The sequence below is a fragment of the Pelophylax lessonae genome, assembly GCF_965119305.1.
Source record: "Pelophylax lessonae genome assembly, chromosome: 4".
In the NCBI taxonomy this organism is placed as follows: Eukaryota; Metazoa; Chordata; class Amphibia; order Anura; family Ranidae; genus Pelophylax; species Pelophylax lessonae.
The window spans coordinates 124,142,561-124,168,372 of NC_138771.1; the positions used below are offsets into that span (position 1 = coordinate 124,142,561).

Consider the following 25,812-nt stretch of genomic DNA (forward strand, 5'->3'; position numbering starts at 1 on the left):
AGGTATGTAAGGCGGCCACCTGGTCGTCGGTACATACCTTTACAAAATTCTATAAAATTGATGTGACGGCATCGGCGGATGCCTCATTTGGCCGCAAGGTTTTGCAGGCCGCAATTTGAGGAGACCGGTGGTCCACCTCAAGAGTTTTTTTCTGTTTGAAAAATTTCTTTTTTGTTGAGTCTCATCATTAAGGATGAGCATTGTAAACTTCTAGTTGGCACCGGTTGGGCCTTCTAGATTGGGATTTGATTTCCATTTTCCCACCCCTCATTTGTGATACTGCTCTGGGACGTCCCGAAGGTATCACCGAGGACTACGTCTGTCAATGAGCGATAGAGAAAAATGAATTTTTGTAAAATCTTACCGTAAAATCCTTTTCTCTTAGCTCATTGACAGACTTAGTCCCCGCCCCTCTGTTTTGGAGTTGGGTTGGGTTAAAATTTCTAAAGACTGCTTTTTGACATAACTGATTTGCTGAGGCAGAGAGAGAGAGGATATACCCTCTGGGACTGCCCCTAGGGTGTGGCCAGAGCATTTTAATTTCCTGTCTAGTCCTGCTCCTGTGGAGGCAACATAACCCGAAGGTGCTGTATCACCGAGGACTACGTCTGTCAATGAGCTAAGGGAAAAGGATTTTACGGTAAGATTTTACAAAAATCCATTTTTTTCGCTCAGAACGTCACTGCCGTTACATTTTCTGATGAATAGCGGTATAGTGACAGAACAACGGCTTGCAGACAGCAAGGTACCATGGGATATGTAGTGCTTAAAAATTGAAAATAAACAGAGAAGCTGCAAATCATGCAGGGAATCCAGGAAGTTTAGAAAAGAGATGGGCAGCAGACAGACAGCACTCACAACATGAAAGGAGATTTTTCATGTAAGCTTATATTGGATTGTCATAAATCACTATTTTCAGTATTATAATGCAGTTATAAAATGAAAGTGACCATAGATTTTTTTTTTAAGGTACAGAAGTTTCTGGCCTATCGTTATCAGTAGACCAGTCGAAAAGAGGTAGGCGTAAAGGAAGGAACAAAATGGAGCCGCTGCCGGTGTATGCTTTGGCTGAAACTGCTGTAGAAGAGGTCAAAACTCCTATGGATCTGGCCAAGGTATATATAAATACGATTGTTATTAGAGCTGATTTATACTTTAAGGCCTTATGCACATGGGGCATCTTAAAAAGCCCCTCTGAATGCGAGGGCTGCTGGCATGAAAAAATATAGAAAATGCAGTATATACAATGCTCTAAAAGCTGTGTATTGCATACACATTTATACGCATATAACAGTTGAACGTAAATGCATTCTATTCTAGTCATTGGAATGAATTTACAGGTCTATCGTTTATGTGCAATTATGCACGTTTAGACATGTTTAGGTGCATTCATGCGTTTTTTTTCCTGCTTTTAAGCTCCTCTCAAGAACACACCCTTTGGGGTGTTTATTTTTTATTGTTTGTCTGTAAACACCTATGTGTGCTTAGCCATATAAGGTTACATAGAGATGCTTTTACAGGCTGAAAAAAATATGTTGAATGCCTGTATAAGCAGCAGCGTTGTGTGTTTTTGCACAAGCTTCATGTGCCTGAGGCCTAAATGGCTTTTTGTTGAAATAATTGCAGTTTAGGTAATGTGTTCATTCTCTGAACATATTATATTAGGCCCCTTTCACACTTTTGCGATTCGGCCTGCAAAGTCGCATGAAAGGTCGTATCCCATGGTTTCCAGTGAGTACAATTCATATCTGTGCGACTTCAAAGTAGTACCTGCACTACTTTGGTCCGACTTTGATGCGACTTAAGGGCCATAGACCTCAAGATTATACAGTCATTGCGTCAAGTTTAATCAGTCGCATGGCAAAGTCGCATCAGTCGCATGACTTTCAGGGTGTACAAGTGTGAAAGGAGCCTAAGGGCCATTGCTTTTAGATTAAGGCCCCTTTCACATTGCCTTATAGCAAAATCACGGTAAAAACGCATATGTGTTTTTAACACGATTTTGCTGTGTTTGATTCATTTCCTGTACTTTTCTAGTGCATTTTTGGGCCGCTTGTACCTGTGAAAAATGGACATGACTCAAAAACGCACCAAAAATGCAAATCGCGGGTTCGTTTTTACCTCGATTTTCTCGCAATATCTATTCATTTCAATCGGAAGATGCGTTTTTTTTTTTTTTTTTTTGGTGTGGTTTTCAAAATTGGGCATTTAGCATATCTTAAGTCTTGCAACAATCCATGTCTACTGTAGCCAAAATAGTATGGAGATAATAATCTGCCAGGGAGGGTAGAAAACAAAGCAACAAAAACAAGGCTATGCAAAATGTTTGAACCAGAGATGAGTTTGCATTTCCAGTGCTTCAGTTTATCAGTTCTTTTGGCTACATAATTTAAAGTAAACCTGTCCCAATTAGAAGCAGCTGTTTCTTTTAAAGCGGTAGTATACTCCGCCATTAAACTTTTACCTATAGGTGAGCCTATGATAATAAGGCTTACCTGTAGGTAAAATGAATATCTCCTAAACCTGCAGGGTTTAGTAGATATTTGCCCTGCATGCAGCCGCTGACACCAGTGGCGCATGCGCTCTGAAGATCCGGCGGACCTTCAGAGCTCTTTGCTGGCTGCTTGCCGGAAAGTAAACTCCTGCACGCATGCGCGGGAGTGACGTCATCGCGGCTCTGGCCAGTCACAGCGCCAGAGCCGCCGAACCCAGGAGAGACATCGAGGGAACATGACAGCTCCCTCAGCGGTGTCCGAGCGACCGTGTCGGGCTTCGTTTTTAAGGTATTTCATAATGAGCTAGTATGCGATGCATACTAGCTCATTATGCCTTTCTCCTGCCTGGTTTTTTTTTTTTTTTTTATGAGGATACAACCGCTTTAACAGGGCACTGAAAACAGTCCAGCTGCTGTTCTTCTCCCCCCTACATTTATTTTAAAAAGGTATAATCTGCTATTAATCTAGAATATGTCTGCTGGAACTTGCCTTTATGATTTATTAGCTGCACATTTGTCTCTGGCCAGTCACCTCATTCTTAGCAATATTGAATGGGTGCATTCTTGCCCTGGAGTTACACTAGTGCACTGTGATAACTCACTTTAAAAAATACTAAAAAGATACATTGCTGCAACACCTGTAAATGCAGGGGTATATGTTGTAGCGCACTGCTAATAAATTTGAATGGTACCCCAACACACATACAGTACACAGAAATGCTCAAGCGCTTTAGCATACCACAATGCCAAAAAATTGCTCAAGTACTTTTGCCTTTAACTTTGCATAGTAATGAATTGGCTGCCTTAGGACAACATACTTTTTTTTTTCCCCAGTTATAACTACAGGATGCTAACAACTGACACTTGATAATATTCATTTGACCTCTTCCTACTACACCACCTTTTTTGAAAAATCTTTCTATGTATCAAACTTACAGAAACTTCCCTTTTAAAGAGGAAGTAAACCCTCCTCTGCAACTTTTGCCTATAGGTAAGCCTATGATAAGGCTTGCCTATAGGTACTGTAAATATCTCTTAAAGCGGAGTTCCACCCTAAAATTATACTTGCCTCCATCTTCTTGCTCCGGGTCACCTGAAAAACAAATGGATAATCACACTTTTTTTTTTTTTTTACTTACCTTGTTTAGAAGAAAATATACTCGCCTTACTTCCTCTTCCTCCCCTCGGCGGCCACGGCGATTCGTCACTTCCTGGCTTGCAATGATTCCTGGGAATCAATGCGCCTGCACCGGCCCAACGTCAGTTCCAGAAGCTGTGCAGGGAGGACGCTGCGGCACCGGATGTGACGGCGGGGCCGGTGCAGTGTATTGTGGGACCGAAGAAGACGGAAGAGGACGCAGAAGAGGATCGCGCTGGCTTCAAGCTGCCCACACCTGAGATGGCAGCGCTGGACAATACATTTTCAAGGTAAGTATTTCTTCTAAAAGGTAAGTGCAACCTGGGACAGATCAGAGGCTATCCATTGTGGAATGCACTAGCCCTGACTGTCCCGGGGGTATTTTTATTAAAAAAAACTTTCTCTATCGCTCATTGACAGACGTAGTCTTCTTGATTCTCAAGAGCTGGGTTATGTTGTCTCCGCAGGAGTAGGACTAGGCAGAATGACAAAAACGTTCTGGCTCCACCCTAGGGGGCAGTCCCTGAGGGTATATCCTCCCTCTCTCTGCTACAGGGAATCAGTTTTTTTCTGTCTAGTCAGGAGTAAGGACCTAAGTTCCTTGCTGGGATCTTTTGGTCCTGGCAAGACTTTTTTTCTTTAAGAAAAAGACATTTTTTAGGTAGTTTTCTCCAGTGTTTTTTTCCTGTGAGATCTTCAAGCAAAAATGCCGGACTGGGCGACACTTGTGGTCACCCCAGCCGGCCTACGAGCGCGTGCAGACCAGGCATTGCGCTTGGTCGGCCGCGACATATTCAAGTAAGTATGCGGGGCCGGGCGACGGGCTGGATGTGAATCCAGTGGTCACCCCGGTCTCTGCCTAAAAGCGCGTGCAGACCAGTGCGCTGAGTCGGCCGCGACGGAGTCCCAGTTAAGGGACTGACTTTGCGAGTTAAAAGCTCGCTTGGACGCCAGGACCAGAGAGTCGAGGCGTCCACAAACCCCCACCTCGGTGGAGAGGGTATTATGAAGAGAGGGTGCCTGTCGGTTCGGTATGGTGAGTAAAACGTTCCCTTTTTTCCTCATTTATGAGGCAGTATATATTATGGGCCCCTCCATATATGGTCAGTATATATCTGACACTTACAAGTCCCCCTTGTAATACAGCATGTGTTTGTGGGAAGTGGACTTGGTTCAAGAGCTAGCACTCTACCCAGCAGACTGTAACATTACAGCAAACATAGGAGGTATAATCCTACCTTATGTGCAGTGTATCTCTGTAGATCCATATGTCACCTCTCAGCAGAGTGCAGGTGGATGTGCTGGGAAGACGATATCGGCGGTCCGCCGCCATTTTGCCGTAGACCGAATGCATGTATGTCCTCAGGTCACGCCGGCCGCCATGTTTTTGGAGTCTTATGTCTCTTCTATGGGGGCGGCCATGTTTTGTGAGCCCAGCTTCCTCGTGGAGGGCTGGGAACGCCGGAAGGCGTACACAGGGGGCGGAGCCACGCCTTCTGCCCGGGAAAAAGCAAACAGCTCCTTCCAGTCTGTGTAAGACAGACGCTGGCTGCAGTTTGTTGGAAACTGCTCTGCATCGGTTGGTGAGCCTTGGGGGTCCCTCTCTCTCTCTCTCTGGGATCGAGAAGCAGGTACTCTGAGGGGCGCTATTGCGCTAGGGGGAGACACACAAAAAAAAAAAAAAAAAGAAGTTTTTTGTTTATTGCTGGCAAAAGTGTCCTGTATTAACATGGACCCTGCCACTCATGTATCTCCTCCGGATCCCCTCGAGGGGTCTGCGGGATCCTCCAGCACCCCATTGACAATTGAATCTTTGTCAGCCATTATGGAAACTTTTGTGTCCCGGGTGGAAGTGGCTTGTCAGGGACAGGGCGCAAGAAAGCGACCCCCGCCTAACCCCTTATTATCTGAAACCTCGGATTCAGACTCTGAGCCTATTTCTGCAGTTGCAGGTACTTCATCTGGTATTGGTGTCTCGGGTCCTGTCTCTTCAGACAGTGAGGAGGATGTTTCGGCATCTGCCATAGCCCGAGAGGAAGCGTTGGTAAACGCACTCATTGTATCTGTTCAAGAGACTTTAAGGTTACAGGGTATTCCATCAGAAATAGCTGAAACTGAGATCCCTTTTGGGACTAAAAAGCGCATCAAAGTGGCAAAGGTTTTTCCATTGCCCAAATGTTTTGGCAATCCAATCGATGAAGAATGGCGTCTGCCAAAACGCACTTTTAATATTTCCAAACGCATTGACAGGCGTTATCCGTTTGAGGAAACCCTTATTAAGAAATGGACAGAACCACCTGTGGTGGATTCACCAATTGCTAGATTGAATAAAGCCACGGTTATTCCTTTAGAAGACGCTCCGTCTTTTAAAGATCCAGTGGATCGCAAGATAGAAGCTATGTCTCGCACCATGTTTTCCTTGATTGGATCAGCTTTCAGGCCAATAATTGCTATTGGTCTGGTTTCGCAGGCTGTAACTGAATGGACCAAGTGGTTACGCCGGGACTTAGAAGAAGTCCCTCAGGCGGTATCAGATTTGTTGGAGCAAATGATACAGGGGTTACAGTTTGTATGTGATGCGGCGTTAGACGCCACTCCATTAATGGCGCGAGCATCAGTCTCAGCAGTGGTTCTCAGGCGTACACTGTGGCTAAAAGGTTGGATAGCCGACCAAGGTTCCAAAAAAGCATTGGCTAATATCCCCTTTTCAGGAGAACGTCTATTTGGAGCCAACTTAGATGAGATCATTAAGGATCTCACCGGTGGAAAAAAGCACCTTTTTACCGCAAAATTTTAAAGGTAGAGGAACTCGTCAAAGACGAGGGCCTTCTTTTTCTGCTCACAAGAGGTTTTTTCGTCCAGCGGGTGAAAAAACTAAGTCCTCCAAGCCTCCTGCAGGAGGCATCAGGGGTCGTTGGTCGGGCAAGCAAAAGCCCGCCCCCTCCAGACCTGAAGATAAACCATCCAAAGCCTGAAGGTGCGCCCCCACCCATAACTGGGGTGGGGGGACGTCTTCGCCGGTTCCCGGATCCATGGCTTTCCAGAATCCCGGACAAATGGGTTTGCGAAGTCATAAAGTCAGGGTACAAGATCGAGTTTCGATCTCTCCCACCGGCGCGATTCTTCCCTTCCAATACCCGACTATCTCCGGATCGTCTAGAAGATCTGCGGAGAGCAGTCACAGATCTACTACAACAAGGAGTGGTAGTCCACGTTCCTTGGACAGAACGGTTTCAAGGGTTTTATTCAAACCTGTTTACAATACCCAGGAAAGAGGGCAAAGTGCGTCCAATTCTGGACTTAAGAGCACTCAATTCTTTCGTCAACATAAGAAGATTCAGAATGGAGTCCATTCGCACGGTAGCAGCCTTCCTGCATCCAGGGGATGTCCTAGCGTCCATAGACATCAAGGACGCCTATCTTCACATTCCCATTTTCGCAGGACATCAGCGTTTTCTACGCTTTTCCGTAGAGGAGAACCACTATCAGTTTGTGGCATTACCTTTCGGTCTCGCCACGGCTCCGCGGGTCTTCACAAAAGTGTTGGCCCCAATGTTGGCACTTCTGCGCCAAAGAGGTATATCGATTCTAGGTTACCTAGACGATCTTCTGCTTCATGCAGAGTCTCCTCAGACCTTGCTACAAAACATAGAAATTACTATGATTTCTTTACAGGAATTCGGGTGGCTGGTGAACCAGCAAAAGTCTTTTCTGGTTCCCACCCAGAGGCTCGAATATCTGGGTCTAATTCTAGACACAGTCAGGACAAGAGTGTTTCTTCCGGTAGGGAAACTTCGAAAGATTCAATCAGCAGTCCAGTTGTTACTGTCCAACAACTGGTCTTCCCTTCGGACTTGCATGAGGGTTCTGGGGTTGATGGTGGCTTCCTTCGAAGCAGTCCCATTTGCCCAGTCCCATACCCGAATTCTTCAGCAAGAGATTCTCCTCAGATGGAATCGGAATCCGGAATCCCTGGACAATCAGATACGATTGAGCAAACAGACCAGAGAGTCTCTGGTTTGGTGGCTTCGGTCTCCAATGCTCAGCCAGGGAAAGTCATTTCTGCCAATATATTGGACGATAGTGACCACGGATGCCAGTCTATCCGGATGGGGAGGAATTCTCGGTCAATTATCTGCCCAGGGACTTTGGTCCCCGGAAGAATCCAGATTACCGATAAATGTATTGGAACTGAGAGCGATCAGACTTTGTCTGATTCTCTGGACCGAGCAGCTCCAGGGCAGCCCGGTTCGGATCCAGTCGGACAATGCCACGGCCGTGGCTTATGTCAATCACCAGGGGGGCACCAAGAGTGTCCGAGCGGCCAAGGAAGTGGCTTGCATTCTTCGCTGGGCGGAACGATTTGTTCCAGCAATCTCTGCGGTGTTCATTCCGGGGGTGGAGAATTGGCAGGCAGATTATCTCAGCCGTCAGACCCTGGATCAGGGGGAATGGTCCCTCCATCCAGACGTTTTCCACCAATTGTGCCTACGGTGGGGCACCCCGGATGTGGATCTGTTGGCATCACGATTCAACAGGAAAGTTCAGAGATTCGTGGCTCGCTCCCGCGATCCTCTAGCAGAAACCGCAGACGCACTGATCGCCCCGTGGGGGCAATACCAGCTAATATATGCCTTCCCTCCTCTCGCGTTACTGCCAAGACTTCTTCGCAGGGTAGAGGAGGAAGGAATCCCAGTAATCCTGGTAGCTCCGGACTGGCCTCGTCGAGCTTGGTACGCCGACATGGTCAGACTGGTGGCGGACGTCCCGTGGAGACTTCCTCTCAGAGAGGATCTACTGTCTCAGGGACCGATCTTCCATCCTGCTTTACGATCGCTGGCTTTAACGGCCTGGCTATTGAGACCCAGGTGCTGAAGGACAAAGGTTTGTCAGCTTCAGTTATTCCTACTCTAGTTGAAGCAAGGAAAGCGACTTCCAGAAAGATTTATCATCGCACATGGAAGTCCTACATTGCATGGTGTGAACCTTTGGGGTTCCGTCCTCGGTCTTATTCGATTAGTCGAATATTGGCTTTTCTGCAACAAGGGGTTGAGCAGAAACTGGCCTTGAGTACTATCAAGGGTCAGGTCTCAGCATTAGCCATCTTCTTTCAGAAGCCTTTGGCTACTCATTCCTTGGTGCGGAATTTCATCCAGGGGGTGCGACATCTGGCTCCGCCAGTGCACGCGCCGTTACCCCCCTGGGATCTTAATTTAGTGTTGTCGGTTCTTCAGAAACCTCCCTTTGAAGATATTAGGGAGATTCCTCTACCCACGTTGTCCCAGAAGGTGGCCTTCTTGGTGGCTATTACTTCTGCACGCAGGGTGTCAGAACTGGCCGCATTATCTTGTCGTTCACCATATCTGGTGGTTCATAGAGATAAGGTGGTTCTTCGTCCGAATCCATCCTTCCTACCAAAAGTAGTTTCAGAATTTCATCTGAATGAAGAAATTGTATTACCTTCCCTGTGTCCTAAGCCCAGTCATCCTCGGGAATTTGCTTTGCACTCCTTGGATGTGGTCCGGGCGATCAGGGTATACTTGAAAACGACAGACTCGTTTCGCAAGACGGATTCACTTTTTGTGATCCCAGATGGACCCAAAAAGGGGTTGCCTGCATCTGCCGCGACCATCTCCAGATGGATCAGACAGACGGTAGTACAGGCTTATTCTATTAAGGGTCGGGAGCCCCCGTTCCCTGTTAAGGCGCACTCCACTCGGGCACTTAGTGCGTCATGGGCCTTTCGCCATCAGGCGTCAGTGGTCCAGGTGTGCAAGGCGGCTACCTGGTCGTCGGTGCATACCTTCTCCAAACATTATAAAATTGATGTAATGGCATCGTCTGATGCCTCATTTGGCCGCAAGGTTTTGCAGGCCGCAATTTGAGGAGACCAGTGGTCTTCCTCGAGGGTTTTTTTCCGTTGGAAAATTTTTTCTTTAGTCTCATTCTTTGTTTATAATGAGCCTTTAAAACTTCTAGTTTGGCACCGGTTGGGCCTACTAGATTGGATTTGATTTTGTCAATCCCACCCCTCATTTGTGGCACTGCTTCTGGATGTCCCAGCTCTTGAGAATCAAGAAGACTACGTCTGTCAATGAGCGATAGAGAAAAATGGATTTTTGTAAGAACTTACCGTAAAATCCTTTTCTCTTAAGCTCATTGACAGACGTAGTACCCGCCCCTCTATCATTGAGTTGGGTTGGGTTAATTTCTCTGTACTGCTTTAAACAGAACTGATTCCCTGTAGCAGAGAGAGGGAGGATATACCCTCAGGGACTGCCCCCTAGGGTGGAGCCAGAACGTTTTTGTCATTCTGCCTAGTCCTACTCCTGCGGAGACAACATAACCCAGCTCTTGAGAATCAAGAAGACTACGTCTGTCAATGAGCTTAAGAGAAAAGGATTTTACGGTAAGTTCTTACAAAAATCCATTTTTCCCAGGGTGGAACTCCGCTTTAAACATGTACCGTTTAGGAATCATTTACATTGCATGCAGCCGATGATGTCATTGGCGCATGCGCTCTGAAGGAACGGCCGCCCGTGCCGTTCCTTCAGAGCCCTATGCCGTGAACGGCGGCTCCCGCACGCATGCACGGGAGTTACGTTATCGCGGGTCCGGCCAATCAGATGGCCGGATGCCGTGATCCCGGAAGACGGGCGACTGAATATGTCGCCCGTCATACAGGTAAGCGGGCGGCACGGCGGGGGCTTGTTCTAGGGTCAGTATTTCATAATGAGCTAGTATGCGATGCATACTAGCTCATTATGTGTTTCTCTTTCAGGTTGGGAAAAAAAAAATAATAATTGTATGAGTTTACAACCTCTTTAAAGTGGAACTTCACTCTTCCAATATTGGTTGTTTTTAATCCTCATGCTGATACGATTAGTAAATAGATAGGAAAGTGTATCATATTTGCTTTATCAATGCCAAAAATCAATTGGCGCAATCCCAGGGTCAAAAAATGAATAAAAATGTGCGTATAACCCTAAGTGACTGCTGTCACTGGAACAGTGTTTTCACTTCGCTCAATACTATACATCAAACTCCTATACAGTGCTGCGCCAAAAAATCTATATAATGAAAAAAAAATAAACAATATTAAACAACAATCTGTTATATAATCAAATGTTATCAGAATAAAAATGTGTGATCTGACCACATAAACCCCAAATCCACATGAAACATAAAGTCCATAGATGATGAAAATGTGACTTGATAGACCAAATCGGAAAGATGATCCACCATAAAGTGCAAACAAATATCTGAGTTCTAGTGCTCGCCTCTACCAGTGCAATCTGGGCACTCGCCTCATATTTTGACCCCTGTGTTACCAGTAGGTCAAAATCAGCAGTTCCCCTCTGGGGACTAGGGATTAATCTGGCGTGCTGCTGGTGCTCTATTCCTCTGTCACTCACTCTCCCTCCAGCTGACTCAGTGAACTTTGATACCACTTCACAATATCGGATATAGGGGGAACAAAAAAAATGTTGAATCTAGTGCTCTCCGTTATGCTAAACTTTTTTTGTTCCACATAAAATCAAAGTATAAATTTTGTGGCACTTTAGCAGTGCAAGCTGATCAGTCATGAATCGTTAGTCGCTCTTGGATGCGATGGCCACACCCGTAGTAAAAAAACATTTCATGAATCGTAAAGCCCCGTACACACGTACCGATTGTCGGCCGTAAATATTCGGCCGACGACCGTTCGGCCGATTGTAGGCTTGTTAGTATGATGCTTCCGACAGCCGACAGCGCATTTTCGGCCGAACAGAATCGGGTGTGCAGGCATTAAAAGTTTTGTTGGCCGTCACCAGAATGGCCGATTGTTCGCCAGTCAGTACAGATTTCGGCCGACAGACAGCAGATTAGCAAGACTGGGCATGCTCAGAAACGAAAAAAGACAAGGAAAGTTAACCATCACATGACATCACTTCTGCAGTCGGCTGTTGTTGGCCGACAAAATTCGTGTGCAGTCTTTTGCAGTTTTCAGCAGACACGACAGCCCTGGACAAAAGGCGGCCGATCGTTCGGCCGACGATCAGTACGTGTCTACGGGGCTTTAGTCTCTCTTGGACGGGATGGCCGCACCAGTGGTAAAAAACATTTTATGCCTGATCAGCTTGCACTGTTTAAGTACTACACTTGTGAGTGTTTTATCCTTTTGATTTTATGTGGAACAATACAATTTTAGCATAGCGGAGAGCACTAGATTATGCAATTTTTTTTGTCCCCCCACCCCCCCCCCCCCCATATCTGATTTTGTGGAGTGGTATTAATGAGCCAGCTGGAGGGAGAGTGAGTGACAGAGGAATAGAGCACCAGCGCCACGTCAGATTAATCCCTAGTCCCCAGAGGGGAACTGCTGATTTTGACCCACTGGTAACACAGGGGTCAAAATATGAGGTGAGAGGCCAGATTGCACTGGCAGAGGAGAGCACTAGAACTCAGATATTTGTTTGATATTTGTTTGCACTTTATGGTGGATCATCTTGCCGACCTTTTTTATCTGTGGTTGAATCCCACATTTATTTTATATATATATATATATATATATATATATATATATATATATATATATATATATATATATATATATATATATAACAGATTATTGTTTAATTGTTATTTTCTTTTTCATTATATATATTTTATGGCGCAGCACTGTATGAGTTTGACATATCATATTTACTTGTTTTATAACTTTTTTTTTTTTTTTTTTTTTTTTACATTCCTTCATCTACTTTCTGGTTTCTTACCTAGGCAAATGATGTCATACATCCCAGAAGGCTTCGGGAGGGGAGGAGTCATTTTCCCAGCTAAGCACTCTCCTGCATACAATGGCCCGAGCTGATGTATTCCAGGAAGTAAATGCTATCTGAATCCTCTGCCCTTACTCAAGATGGCCATGGCCAGAAATGCTAGGGGGGTGTTTTTAAAAAATAATCCGGTTTGTGGTAGTCAGATGCAGTAAAGATCTGCTTTAAGTAATATGATGCCTCTATCATGCTTTGTTTGTGTGTACATCATTGTGGTGCCTTGTCTATTTTTATCATGTAATCAATCCTATTTTATCTGTCCTCAGGCTCAGGAAACAGGCTCTCTCTCGTCCTCTAAGAAAAAACAAAAGTATGTCAATTTGTACACCCAAGAAGGACAGGACCGACTGACTGTGCTGATTCCTGGGCGTCATCCATGTGAGTGCCTGGCCCAGAAGCATAAGCTCATCAACAACTGTATGGCATGTGGACGTATCGTATGTGAACAGGAGGGGTCTGGACCTTGTCTGTATTGTGGAAGCTTGGTAAGAGAGTTTCTTATAGAAATGCATGGTGCTCATTATTAAATTCACAGCATTCAAAATCTACTAAAATACTAGGTGGATCACATCAGCAGTTGCTGAATTGAGTAATTAGAACATGCAGGAGACTGATCTTGTAAAACATACAAACACCATCAGCACTCAAAGTAACAAAAGAAACAGTTCCATAATGTTTATGTGATGAATAGGGTACATCAGAAACAGGTGGATGTCAGGCTCTGGTATCTCCTAGTAGATCTGGGAAGGATCCCTCATAAGCATGCAAAGGAAGAGAACAGCAGGGCGCCAGGTTACAAACAGATAAAATTGCCAATTTTAATGTGTAGCACACTTGCATATAAGAACTTTTATAATCGCTTCAATTGCCAGGGCGAAAGATGCATAAAGAACAGGAGGGAACAGCAGTCCGAGTGGACCAATAATCGGCTGCAGGGGCATAGGTCACCCTGCTGCATGTGAGTTCTGTGTACATCTAACTTTCACCAGCCCCATACTTTTTAGCAATCACACAAATTGTACATTTATGACTCGTTCTTATTATTTTCTTGTCTTTCACTTTTGCTACGCTGGGCTTTGTGGTCCGCCGGCGTTTTTTTTTTTTTTTTTTGGGCTGTATGCAAGTTCAGTGTCCTCCATGCTACCAACTGTGCTAACCTCCAGCCTTTTGATTTAACAAAGCCAGCCTTATGGGCAGGCTAGCTTGAAAAAGGAGTTTGGGCCTCAGAACTCCATCATGGCCCTCTCCCTTCACCTGTCATAGCTTCCAGTGCATGCCCAGAGCAAGGGCTAAAGCTGTCGCTGTTCATTCCCATCTTGGCAGGTTGTTCTGCCTATGTCCCTGCAGCCAATCTTTGGTCCATTCTGTTTCTTCCTTTTCCAAAGTCTCTTGTTAAGTGGAAGGAAAATTATAAATTTTCAATTTTTTTTACAAATATCTAAAAAGTGTGGCATGCCTTTTGTATTCAGCCCCCCTTACTCTGATACCCCTAACTAAAATCTAGTAGAACCAATTGCCTTCAGAAATCACCTAATTAGTAAATACTTGTGTGTAATTTAATCTTTGTATAATAAATACAGATGTTCTGTGAAGCCCTCCAAGGTTTGTTAGAGAGCCTTAGTGAACAAACCGCATCATGAAAGCCAAGGAACACATCAGACAGGTCAGGGATAAAGTTGTGGAGAAGTTTAAAACCGGGTTAGGTTATAAACCAATATTCCAAGCTTTGAACCTCTCACGGAGCACTGTTAAATCCATCATTCCAAAATGGAAAGAGTATGGCACAACTGCAACCCTACCAAGACATGGCCATCCACCTAAACTGACAGACCGGGCAAGGAGAGCAATAATCAGAGAAGCAGCCAAGAGGCCCATGGTAACTGAGGAGCTGCAGAGATCCACAGCCCAGGTGGGAGAATCTGTCCACAGGACAACTATTAGTCGTGCACTCCACAAATCTGGCGTTTATTGAAGAGTGACAAGAAGAAAGACATTGTTGAAAGAAAGCCATAAGAAGTCCCGTTTGTAGTTTGCTAGAAGCCATGTGGGGGTCAAAGCAAACGTGGAAGGTGCTCTGGTCAGCTGAGACCAAAATTGAACTTTTTGGCCTGAAAGCAAAATCCTATGTGTGGCAGAAAACCAACACTACACATCACGATGAAACACCCCATCCCCACCGTGAAACATGGTGGTGGCAGCATCATGTTGTGGGGATGCTTTTCTTGAGCACGGACAGGGAAGCTGGTCACAGTTGATGGGAAGATGGATGGAGCCAAATACAGAGCAATCTTAGGAGAAAACCTGTTAGAGTCTGCAAAAGACTTGAGACTGGGGTAGAGGTTCACCTTCCAGCAGGACAACTTCCCTAAACATACAGCCAGAGCTACAATGGAATGGTTTTGATCAAAGCATATTCATATGTTAGAATGGACCGGTCAAAGTCCAGATCTTAATCCAATTGAGAATCTATGGCAAGACTTGAATATTGCTGTTCATAGATACTCTCCATCCAATCTGACAGACCTTGAGCTATTTTTCAAAGAAGAACGGGCAAAAATTGATGTCTCTACATGTGCAAAGCTGGTGTAGACATCCCCCCAAAAAGACTTGTAGCTGTAATTGCAGCGAAAGGTGGTTCTACAAGGTATTGACTCGGGGGCTGAATACAAATGCATGCCACACTTTTCAGATATCTATTTGTAAAAAATTTTGAAAACCATTTATCATTTTCCTTCCACTTCACAATTATGTGCCTTTTTGTGTTGGTCTATGGCTCCTTTCACACGATCGGACCATTGAGGTCCCCCTGTCTTTCAGGCAGACCTGATCGGGCCACCCATTCTACTCTATGGAGGGGCGGATGTCAGCGGAGATGTGTCCGCTGACGCCTGTCTGTCGTCTGACCTGACAAGATCCGCTTAAAACAGACGGATGGCGATATGTTTGCCATCTGTCCAGCGGGTCTGATCGGATAAAAACAGACATGCTGTCCTTTTTCATCCGATCTCGCCATAGAGGAGAGCAGCACTCTGACAGGTCCGTCTCTGCACAGTGACCAGAGACGGACCTGTCATTCGCCTGCTCAGCGGGGATCAACGGAGCGATTCCCTGCTGAGCTAACTGAGTCCTCCGAGTGGATCCACCCTGTGAGAAAGGGGCCGATTACATAAAATACCAATACATTCACGTTTTTGATTGTAACATAACAAAATGTGGAAAATTTCAGATGTATGAATACTTTGTCAAGGCACTGTACTAAAGCTGTACACCCATGGCGGGCTATGTTTACCCACATGGTGATGCATATGTGTTGTGTGCAATTCCATTGATGTGAATTGGGATGTAGCTGCTTCAGGGATAGACCCTATTCCCAATTTGACATTTGCGTGGGTGAACAGTGCAAAACGCTGACAGTGTGTGGTAACCAGTTGTAAAATAGTGCATTACTGCAAACCATGTTAAAGTAATTGTAAAGCTTGAATTTTTTTTCTTTTTATTAAAACAATAAACATATTTGTCGCTCCTGGTTCCTCCGCTTGGGTAAGTGCCCCTTAGAAAGCCGCTGTCATTGGGGGCACTCGTGCGGGTTCGACCCTGAGTTGCCCTGTCTGTGTCTAACTATCTATAGACCCAGAAAGGGTGGCTTGGCCCCGTCCCCCAGTACATCGTTACACTGTTTGATTGCAGCGGGAACTTTCCTGTGCAACGCTGGATTGAGAATGGGCTCTGGTAAAGTGTAACTTCATCCAAAAAGGAAAGTTCTGCTTGTCTACCTCCTCCCCCCTCCTCTTTAAATGTTGGCAGTTTTTCTTTTAAATTTACGTTTTTGTTTTGTGTTCAGAACATAGAGAGGCAGATCGCTGGTTAATGTGGTGAAATGTGAAAGCTCCAATTAGCTGCAATACAGAGCTTTTAAGCTTGTGATTAAAGTAGAACTACAGTTGACTTCTGACCTCTGCACTCCGCATTATAAACTACTGACCTCTGTACTCTGCATTACAATACTAATGACCCTTGTACTCTTGCAGTGCATACTTCTGACTTCTACAGTACGTACTATTGACCTCTGAACTCTGCTTTACTTACTCTTGATCCCTCTGAACTCTGCGTGTCTGTTGACCCCTGAACTTTACGAACTTCACAAAAGAAAAATAATGTGTTGTCAGCGCTCAAATGATCAAATAACAGCAGCGTGCAATCATTGCAAATATACCAACACTATATAAACTACATGAAAAATATATATTGCAGCGCTATAGATGCATACAAAATAAATGTGAAATTGTATAAATGAATCTCTGTTCTAGATTTTAAAATACACAAAAGTGATGAAATGTCCTTAATCACAATTAAGTGTCCTTTGTCACAAATCCAAGTATTAAAAAAAAATATTTTAAAGTGCAAAATTTCCAAGTGCAGAAAATATTCTCAGGTGTCATCAGTGATGTCTTGCCTTCATATAGCTGAAATGCAAACTCACCAGAACCTATTGCTGTCTGTATTCTAGGACATCATTAATGCCTTCAGCTATGAACTTTCAATTACTTAATAGTGACTCAAGAACTCTTCAAAATGTCCTTTTATTTTAATACGGCATTGCTTGTTTACCTTTTTTATTAAAATAAATGAAAAAGGGGGGATATGATATCGATGTACAAATACTGTACTGGCGACCCTAGCATAAGGAACAATTTTTTTAGAGAAGGGAAATACAATAAGACACGTGGCCACTCACTAAGGCTCCGTTCACATCTAGGCGTTTTTGGGGAGTTTTTCTGCTCTAGGATCAGCTCTCAAAATGCCCAACAAGACAAATCCCATTCATTTCAATGGCCCCTGTTCACATCTGAGCGTTTTGACGCTGTAAGCAAAACGCCCAACGCTCAAAAAAGTACATGAGCTTCTTTTTGGGCAGATTACAGGCGTTTTCCATTGGTATCTATTCAATCAAAAAACACCTGCACAAAAAACGCCTGTAAATCGCGGTAAAATCGCACGAAAACGCTACGCTCAGGTATGAATGTAGCCTAAAACTAGAGGAAAAACGTTTTTTCCTTTTTTTTCCTGTAAAATTAGCAGCTCACCTTAAAATCAGACTCCTGAGAGTCAAACACGCTTTTCCTCATATATCTGGAGAGTGTGTGGAGGCGGTGATAGGAAGGAACACCAGGCAGCTGTCATTATCCCAAACGCGTGTTTGACTCTCAGGAGTCTGATTTTAAGGTGAGATGCTAATTATACACCAGGCACTAGGAGCACGTGGAGTGAAGCATGCAGCACTTTTGATCACTTTCACAGATGAAGATTTTGTTTATCATCAAGTCACTTTATATATTCACTGTGAATTGGGACTTTTAATATTATTACCATTAGATGTCACATTTTATTCATTGGTTTTGATATGATTGATGTTTATCTGATTTATTGATTGATTTATGCACTTGGTGCAGCAATATTCTTTATCAGAACTGGATGGACTGATGTCTTTTTTTTCAACCTCACAAACTATGTACTACTAAAAAAAGTCTCACCGCACCTTGGTTACCTTTGATCTCTTCATTGTTGTTCAGATAGATCTCCAACTCTTTAGGGTTGCTTACCCCTCACATACATTTTTCTGTTTATATAGTACAGTGGTCGCCAAACTGCGGCCCGGGGGCCAGATGAGGCCCTTTGCTTGCCCTTATCTGGCCCCTGGGAGTTCAACTCTTTCCACAGTTATGAGGCACTTTTCCTTCAACTAACACCAAAAAATGGGACACTGTTCCTACCACTAAGGCTGGCCATACATGGTGCAAATTTAATTTGCACAATTCCCCCATCAGCACAGTGGGGAAGACAGTGATTATTGCTGGTGGCTATAGCAGCCGCTAATCGTAAGAGAATCTGGCAGGCTGGTTGTTCCGAAGTTGAAGGATTGATTAACTTGGTAAATTCAGCCTGCCCATTAACGGTTTGAATCTTGGCCGGTTCCTGCTGTACTGTGTACGTCCGGCCTAATACCAGAAATGAGGCCCTCTTCCTACCACTAACACCAGAAATGGGGTGCTATTCCTACCACTAACACCAGAAATGGGTCACTATTGTCAAAAATGGGGCACGGTTATCTGCCACTGATGCCAGGGCAATTTCTACTCCCACTGGCTGCAGTCCAGCCCCTGGATAGTAAACTGGCCCTTTGTTTAGAACAAAGTTTGGAGACCCCTGATATAGTATCTAACACAATCTATTGGACTTTGTTCTTTTTAACTCTTATGCCCTCTCCGATCTGGAAAACTGTGTGTGGTCAACATGGCAGAAACTGTCCGACTTCAGCTTTCCCTCTACACTCCAGGCTCAGACAAAGCAAATACAGCCAATTTACAGGGCATTTAAAAGTAAGTCTGCACAAATATAATTTAAAGACCATGTAAACCCTGTCAAAAAAAAATCTCATATAATCTTTAACATTTTAATAAAAAAAAAAAAGAATTCAAAAGAAAAGATACATGGTGATCCTGCTATTAGGGTCCCTCTTGTAATGGGGTGACAGTGCTATGTCTCTTTCTCTGCTTGAGACTATAAGTAGCACTACCAACACTCATAATGCAGGCATGTTCCATTGGTTTCACCCTTAGGAAGACTATCCTGAGCAATGACATGCTTTCAATGCTAAAGTGAGTACATGTAGATGGGTGTGGTGGAAAAGTGCTGGAGGAGATCAGCACCACTGAGATGCAACAAGATGGAAAAATGGGGAAAACCATATTTCCTAAAAAAAAAAAAAAAAAAAAAAAAACACGACCGTTGTTTGAAATGCTGGAAACTAACACATCTGGTTCTCTTGAAGTTCTACATTCCCAGAAAGTACCTATGAAAAATGTTATAAATCAGTCGTGTTACTCCAATTTGGTGTGAGAAACCTTCCATTATAGTTCTATTCATTATATACAGAAAGAGAGGGCTATACATGTGTACTACTTTATACGAATGTTCACATTTTTGTTTTTTGTGCCCCGTGCCTTAGGTTTGCACAAAGGAAGAGCAAGATATTTTAATGAGAGACTCAAACAAGAGCCAGAAATTAAGGAAGAAGCTAATGGGAGGTAAGGTAGACTTTGTTTTGTATAAACTCTAAAGCTTACCATACAGTATGTTAGAATCTTTGAGCATGTCTGGGAGAAGGCCCGCTTTGCGAATCGCAATCCATCCCCTACAAATTCCTCTTACAACTACATGCACAGACCAACCCTTCCTTTCTTGTTAAATGGCAGAGGGACTTACCAGTCACTTTCTCCAATTCTCAATAAGAAAGCATACTCTTTTTTTTTGCACACAGGTCCTCAATATGTAGCAGATACCAGGAAACCACCTACAAAATCCTACAAAATAGTGTCCCATTGGTATAGCACTGTGTCGGTCCTCACCAAGTTATTTCTTCAACAAAGTGATCGCTGCTGAAGGTGTGGTTCATGTGCGAGTACTCTTACACATTTTTTGGGAATGCCCTGTTTTGAGGACATTTTGGAAACTAGCGCTTTAATTGATTCACAAATTCATGGACATTTTCCTACATGACGATACCGCAGTCATTTTGAATAATCTTAGGAAGCGCTACCATAAATCCCTACACAAATGCTGTTTACATTTTATGGCTCTCAGACACAGTAGAGGCTAGCTGTGTTATCTACAGGTTTTTCACCCTGTGTGCGCCAAGATCTCATTCTCTTTTTGCTGGAACATTAGACCAGATGGTTCTACTGGGACCTCTTTTTTTTCTCAAATGAATACACTCACAATGTATGATCTGCTTTGTCCCAATTTCATATTGGGCTACTGGCAGCGTCATGGTATGGTTTCCAGCTTGCTCCACCAGTGGTGCCCTCCCCTTTTTTTTTTTTTTCCTCCCTCTCGTCTATTTCTCTACTCATATAATTTTTGCAAAATTCTATTTTGGTACGCACAGATCCAGGCTGAAGTGGATACACGTGGCATCTGCACACTGCTGCGCTCTGAATTCTAATTAGTGATCATTAATAGATCCTTAGAGGTTTTTTCCAACTGGATATGTCAGCTTACATTGTCTTATTTTGCAGGGTGTAAAATATACTAGCATAATAGGTCCTTTGGACTGATGCAGTTTTTACATGCACACTGATACCTCTTCTGTGTAATTGTCAGATACTATTATTATAACTGCCTTGCATTGAACTGGAATGTGCATTATAGAACTGTATGCAATCAATGTATCATTGTTATCTGGTGCATAAAGTTGAATAAAAAATAAATCTTTGCACAATCAACTTTGGATTTACCATAGTTATGTAAAATGAGGACCTACTTGAACTAACCAATCCATCTTTTCTCAGTCAGGCAGGCCCTTTCATTACACAGTTGACACTCTGCTACTTCTTGAGTGGGGAAATCACTTCCAACAGGACAAGTCAAGTTAAATGTTGTTTACTGATCAAAAAAATGAAGAGATTTCCAGTCACACCTTACCAACCAGCCAGCGACCAACCAAATTGACCTGTCTAACAGTATGCGTTAAAAACAGGGGTTTGGTTGCACACATTTGCAAATACATGCGTAAGCTGCAGGCCCAGACAAGGCACCCTGTGATCTGCAGTCCCTAACTCTACAATTCAAAGAGTCTCTACAATGAGAGCACATGCATTTATTGGGATAGATGGAGGACAGGTGACTGGAGGGAGCCCACCCCTCCTTAAAGGCGCAGGGTCACACTGAACACCCAGCACATCGCACAATGGCGGCAAAGGTGTCAGTGCGTTGCCTGGCTCAATATAGATATCAACGAGAATGCAAAAAGTGGTCACCTCCTCCACCTATAACTGGTCTTAGTGGTAAGGAGCACTGGAAGGGCGGACGTGCGTGTGCTCTCATTGTAGAGACTCTTTAAATTGTAGAGTTAGGGACTGCAGATCACAGGGTGCCTTGTCGGGGGCCTGCAGCTTACGCATGTATTTGCAAATGTGTGCAACCAAACCCCTGTTTTTAACGCATACTGTTAGACAGGTCAATTCAGTTGGTCGCTGGCTGGTTGGTAAGTTGTGACTGGAAATCTCTTCGTTTTTTTGATCTGCGTCCGCCCTTCCAGTGCTCCTTACCACTAAGACCAGTTATAGGTGGAGGCGGTGACCAATTTTGCATAAATGTTGTTTACTACTAGCTCTAGTATGAATATTTTATTTACCATCGGCTAATGTGGTAAACTACAGTCAGTAACAGAAATATCCATCACATATGATCTGCTCTCACATGTAATTCATCATACTTATTTCTCTGGTAATACCTATTCAATGAAAGAAAACTGTGAGTTTAGTTAAATAATAGATGGTTGGGTCTGGGTGAGTGGATAGAATAAAAAGTATATATCTGGGTGGCTCAAAAAAGGGGACACAAAAGTATTGGTGAACCCTTAAAGAGGAAGCTGTGCCCAAAAATAAGGCAGAAGGCAGAGAACGAGTCTGAAGTTTTGCCTGTGATCTCCCTGTTTTAGCTCGTTATTGACTTAACTATTACTTCTGCACCATGTCTTTATGTGCAGACGGCCATCTTTGTACAGGCAGGGCTTTGGTTTTTCATGTCAGAGCTACTAGCAAGGAGAACAGGGTAGTAACCTCACCAAATATTGTTAGTAGTAAGGGTCAACAATGCCTTTTAAATCTTACACTGCAGATGTCCAACTATTAGGTCTAGGGGTACTTTGGAACTCTTGCATACCAGAAAGTGCAGTGCAATTTTTTTGGAGGAATTCCAGATAAAAATGACATTTTACGGTACTGCTTAGGCATAATTAAGTTTTCTAAATGTTCTCCATAACATAGCAAATCACTTTTTGGATTTGTTTTTTCTATTCCAGTTTTTGATGGCTCTGTAAAGAAGGATGGCTCTCCAATGGATCTACTCCCACGTCAAGAAATGCGGATGAAGGAGGGTTTAGAAAGGGCTTTGCAGCATCGTGATAAGCTTCTGGAGTATGACAAGACTAGGTATTTGTTGCTTTTACAAAATTCCTCTAAACAGTAGAAGAAAAAAAAAATCCCAGTTGGCTTTATTTTAATTTAAATTTTTTTTTTGTCTTGCAGTGTACGGCGCACACATGTGATTGATGATGAGTCGGATTACTTCGCCACTGATTCCAACCAGTGGTTGTCCAGGGCAGAAAGGGAAGTCCTTCGTATGAAGGAACAAGAGCTGCTAGAACTGCGTCATGCTTCCCGACTTTCTCGTAAAGTCACTATTGACTTTGCGGGCCGTAAGGTTTTTGAAGAAGGAGACAATCTCACTGAATATCAAAAACGGTAAAGAAAACTAGAATATATTACTGGGTTTTAATGCCAACACCAAATGTTATCAAAGGCCAAAGTGCGTGAGTGAGAGCATTTTATATCAACGTATAATAATAGTTATTCGCCTTTACCTCTAGCTTACATATTGAATTTTTCTGAACAGATTTGATGAGACTGTGCAAGCTGTTAGCTCTGGGACAATAGTGAATCCAAAGAAGAATCCAGGAGAGAATTGGTGTAATTCCAGTCTTCTTAATCCCAAACTGATGCTGCCACCACCTGTGGTAAGCCACTGTATGGTACATTTAAAAGCTATTTCAATTTGCAATTGCATGACACAGGTGTGGAATCTTTAACAGATTTGCTGATAGACAAATCTGGTCTAATATAAAAGTGTTGAGCCCTAGTATGGAAGTATTAGAAAACAAAAGGAAGCAATAGATGCTAGAATACATTGTTCTTTAAAACTATAGTATGCATCCCACTTGAGACAATTTTGCCTGAAAAACATGCTCATGTATCATTTGTTTCAAAGATGTGTTTCACCTAGACCTGACTTTTTTTTCATTTTTGTGTGACTGTTGGAAAGTAATTCACATGCTGTCTTGTATCTCTTGGGGGAACTTCAGAGTCAATACAATCCCATCAGCCTTCCTAGTCCCTGTCCACTGCAGCAGCATTACAAAACAATATGATGTGTAATGTTTTCCTATGGGTCCTTTATAATAAAGTTTCAGCCTATAGCCATTGATCTGGTTGTAAAATTACATTTCAAAATCATGAGAGTCAGAAATATATGCAAAGTTTTTTATTTAATCCCGTCCCTTTCTACCATCAGAAACTATTTGTTGGTCAGTGGTTTCTATCACATTGATGGACTAATAGGAGGGCTTGGGGGGAGGCGGAGGTCACACTTAAATTTTATGGAAGAAGTCAGGATTTGCATATTACTCAGCTGCCTTTATCTCGGGAACTGCTGATTGTTTAACGCTTGGTTTACAGCTAACTTTTACTTTTGTAGTCTTCATATACTCTTTGATTTGCTCAGCTTCTCAACAGATTTACTGTTTTTTTTTTTTTTTTTTTCATCACATGGACATTGCGAGATTGTCTTGGTTTGATGAAACGGAATTCTAGGCAAACAGATTTTAGTAATTAATTTTGTAAAAAAAAAATAAGTTACCGCTTATGATGTGCATCCCACATCCAGAATCAGTGCCCATCCTTGCATATCATTAGCTATAATTTTCGGCTGAATAATAGTGTAGATTTACAAGAATGGTAAGCGATCCTTGATGTGGGAATATACCTCCTTAGCAGTAATTTGTGTTTTTTTTTTTTTTTTAAATAATAACTTAAATCCATGTGCCTATGTTCCTGCTTAAAGTAAAGCAAGCCATAGATTATACTATTTTCTTTCCTTCCACCCCAGAGGCATTCGCCCATACAACACAATCAGTATTGATGGGGGAACCCCTTCCGCTGCGCTGTTGTATACTGCCAGCGGGGCGTGGGGAGCTTTTCTGGCTGGCAGAAAATAACTGTATTTAGAAAAATCTGACAGGCTGGTTGTACCCTAGTTGATCCCATCAGCCTGCCCATACATGGATCGAACTTTGGCCGTTGCCTGCTAAACTGGCCACATTTTTGACCCATGTATGGCTGGCTTAAGAGCTGTTACTATGTTGCCTCACGGCCACGAGATTCAAACTGTCGGTGATAAACTGACAAAGAATAACGCTCTATTGTTAATGGATGCTATGCAGCAACAATGAACTTTTTTTGCATGATAAGGCCTAAATAGGGCTAATGTGCTTGATGCTTGGCTTGTGTAAGGGCAAGTATACAATGGGAATTTAACCATAAGTTTTTTTTTGCACTGAGTGAACCCCTGGAAGGCTGGACACCTAGGCTGGGTTTACACATGTGAATTGGATGCGGATTTCCCCTTATCTAATTTGCATGTCAGGAGACTGTGACTGGCTTTCAATGGAGCTGGTTCATGCAACTCCGGGAGGGCTGCAGAGCAGTTTGCAGAAGAGTTCTGTGCGTCTTCTGGTCTGTTTCAGGTCAAAATCCAGCCAAAAATTCAGGCCTGGTTCGTCCCTGAAATGGAGAACAGGGGCGCACTGGATCCCTGCTGTGAGCCGCTGTGCACAGCTGTGTGAACCCAGCCTCAATGGAGCTGGTTCACACCGCTCTGGTGTGGTGGTGGTCCGCTTTTTAAAAAGGGTCCTTTTGCATCTTTGGTTCTGATTCAGGTCTAAATTCAGGCAAATATTTGGACCTGACTCGCACCTGAATTGGTGTACAGGGACGCACTGGATCCCATGTTGTGAACTGCGACCGCTTCAGTGTGAACCCAGCCTGACAGTCGAAATACACAACCGTAAATCAATACCTATATATATATATATATATATATATATATATATATATATATATATATATATATATATATATACACACAGGTGCGCTTCTTTCAGATGTCCTATAAATAAGTATCTGTGAGTAGTGACCACAATACACTGATTTGTAAATGAATATTAAAAAGAAATAATACAGAAATGGGAAGCAATTTAAATTCTGTGAATGAATATTAAATATGTAGAAAAATGTGAAACACTCAAACAATATAAATATATATATGTATGTATGTGTGTGTGTGTGTGTGTGTGTGTGTGTGTGTGTGTGTGCAAACAAATGCATGTCACACAACGTATGAAAAAGGTGAAATACAAAAATTGAAGTTTGAGGTAGATCCAGAATTTCAAGTGGAGTTCCAGACGTTTCTGTGTTTATTAAAAGTCAGCAGCTACAACAAGTGTAGCTGCCGACTTTTAATAAATACACACTCGCCTGTCCCACGATCCTGCAGTGCCGCTGCCCAAAGCCTTGGTTCTCTCCCTCGGCTCTCCCCGGCGCTGGCATCCCTAGTGTGGGCACCCGGCTGTGACAGCATTTGGCTTCACAGCTAGGTGCGCACTGCGTTAGTCTTGCTACATGTCTTGAATGGCCGGGCAATCTTCTGGGACCAGTGACGTATCCCAGAAGATTGCAGGGAGGGAGGGG

At 43.4% G+C, this 25,812-nt stretch overlaps 1 protein-coding gene across 1 annotated transcript in view; it reads left to right on the forward strand.

Moving 5' to 3' along the window:
• TRIP4 (thyroid hormone receptor interactor 4) overlaps positions 1–25,812 on the forward strand; it is a 78,883-nt gene that overhangs the window by 21,544 nt on the left and 31,527 nt on the right. Inside the window, exons 3-8 of the mRNA XM_082256188.1 lie at positions 970–1,115; positions 12,715–12,933; positions 19,455–19,533; positions 22,311–22,440; positions 22,537–22,752; positions 22,904–23,024. Of these exons, the coding sequence (XP_082112314.1) occupies positions 970–1,115; positions 12,715–12,933; positions 19,455–19,533; positions 22,311–22,440; positions 22,537–22,752; positions 22,904–23,024 (911 nt within the window). The remainder of the gene's footprint in view (positions 1–969; positions 1,116–12,714; positions 12,934–19,454; positions 19,534–22,310; positions 22,441–22,536; positions 22,753–22,903; positions 23,025–25,812) is intronic.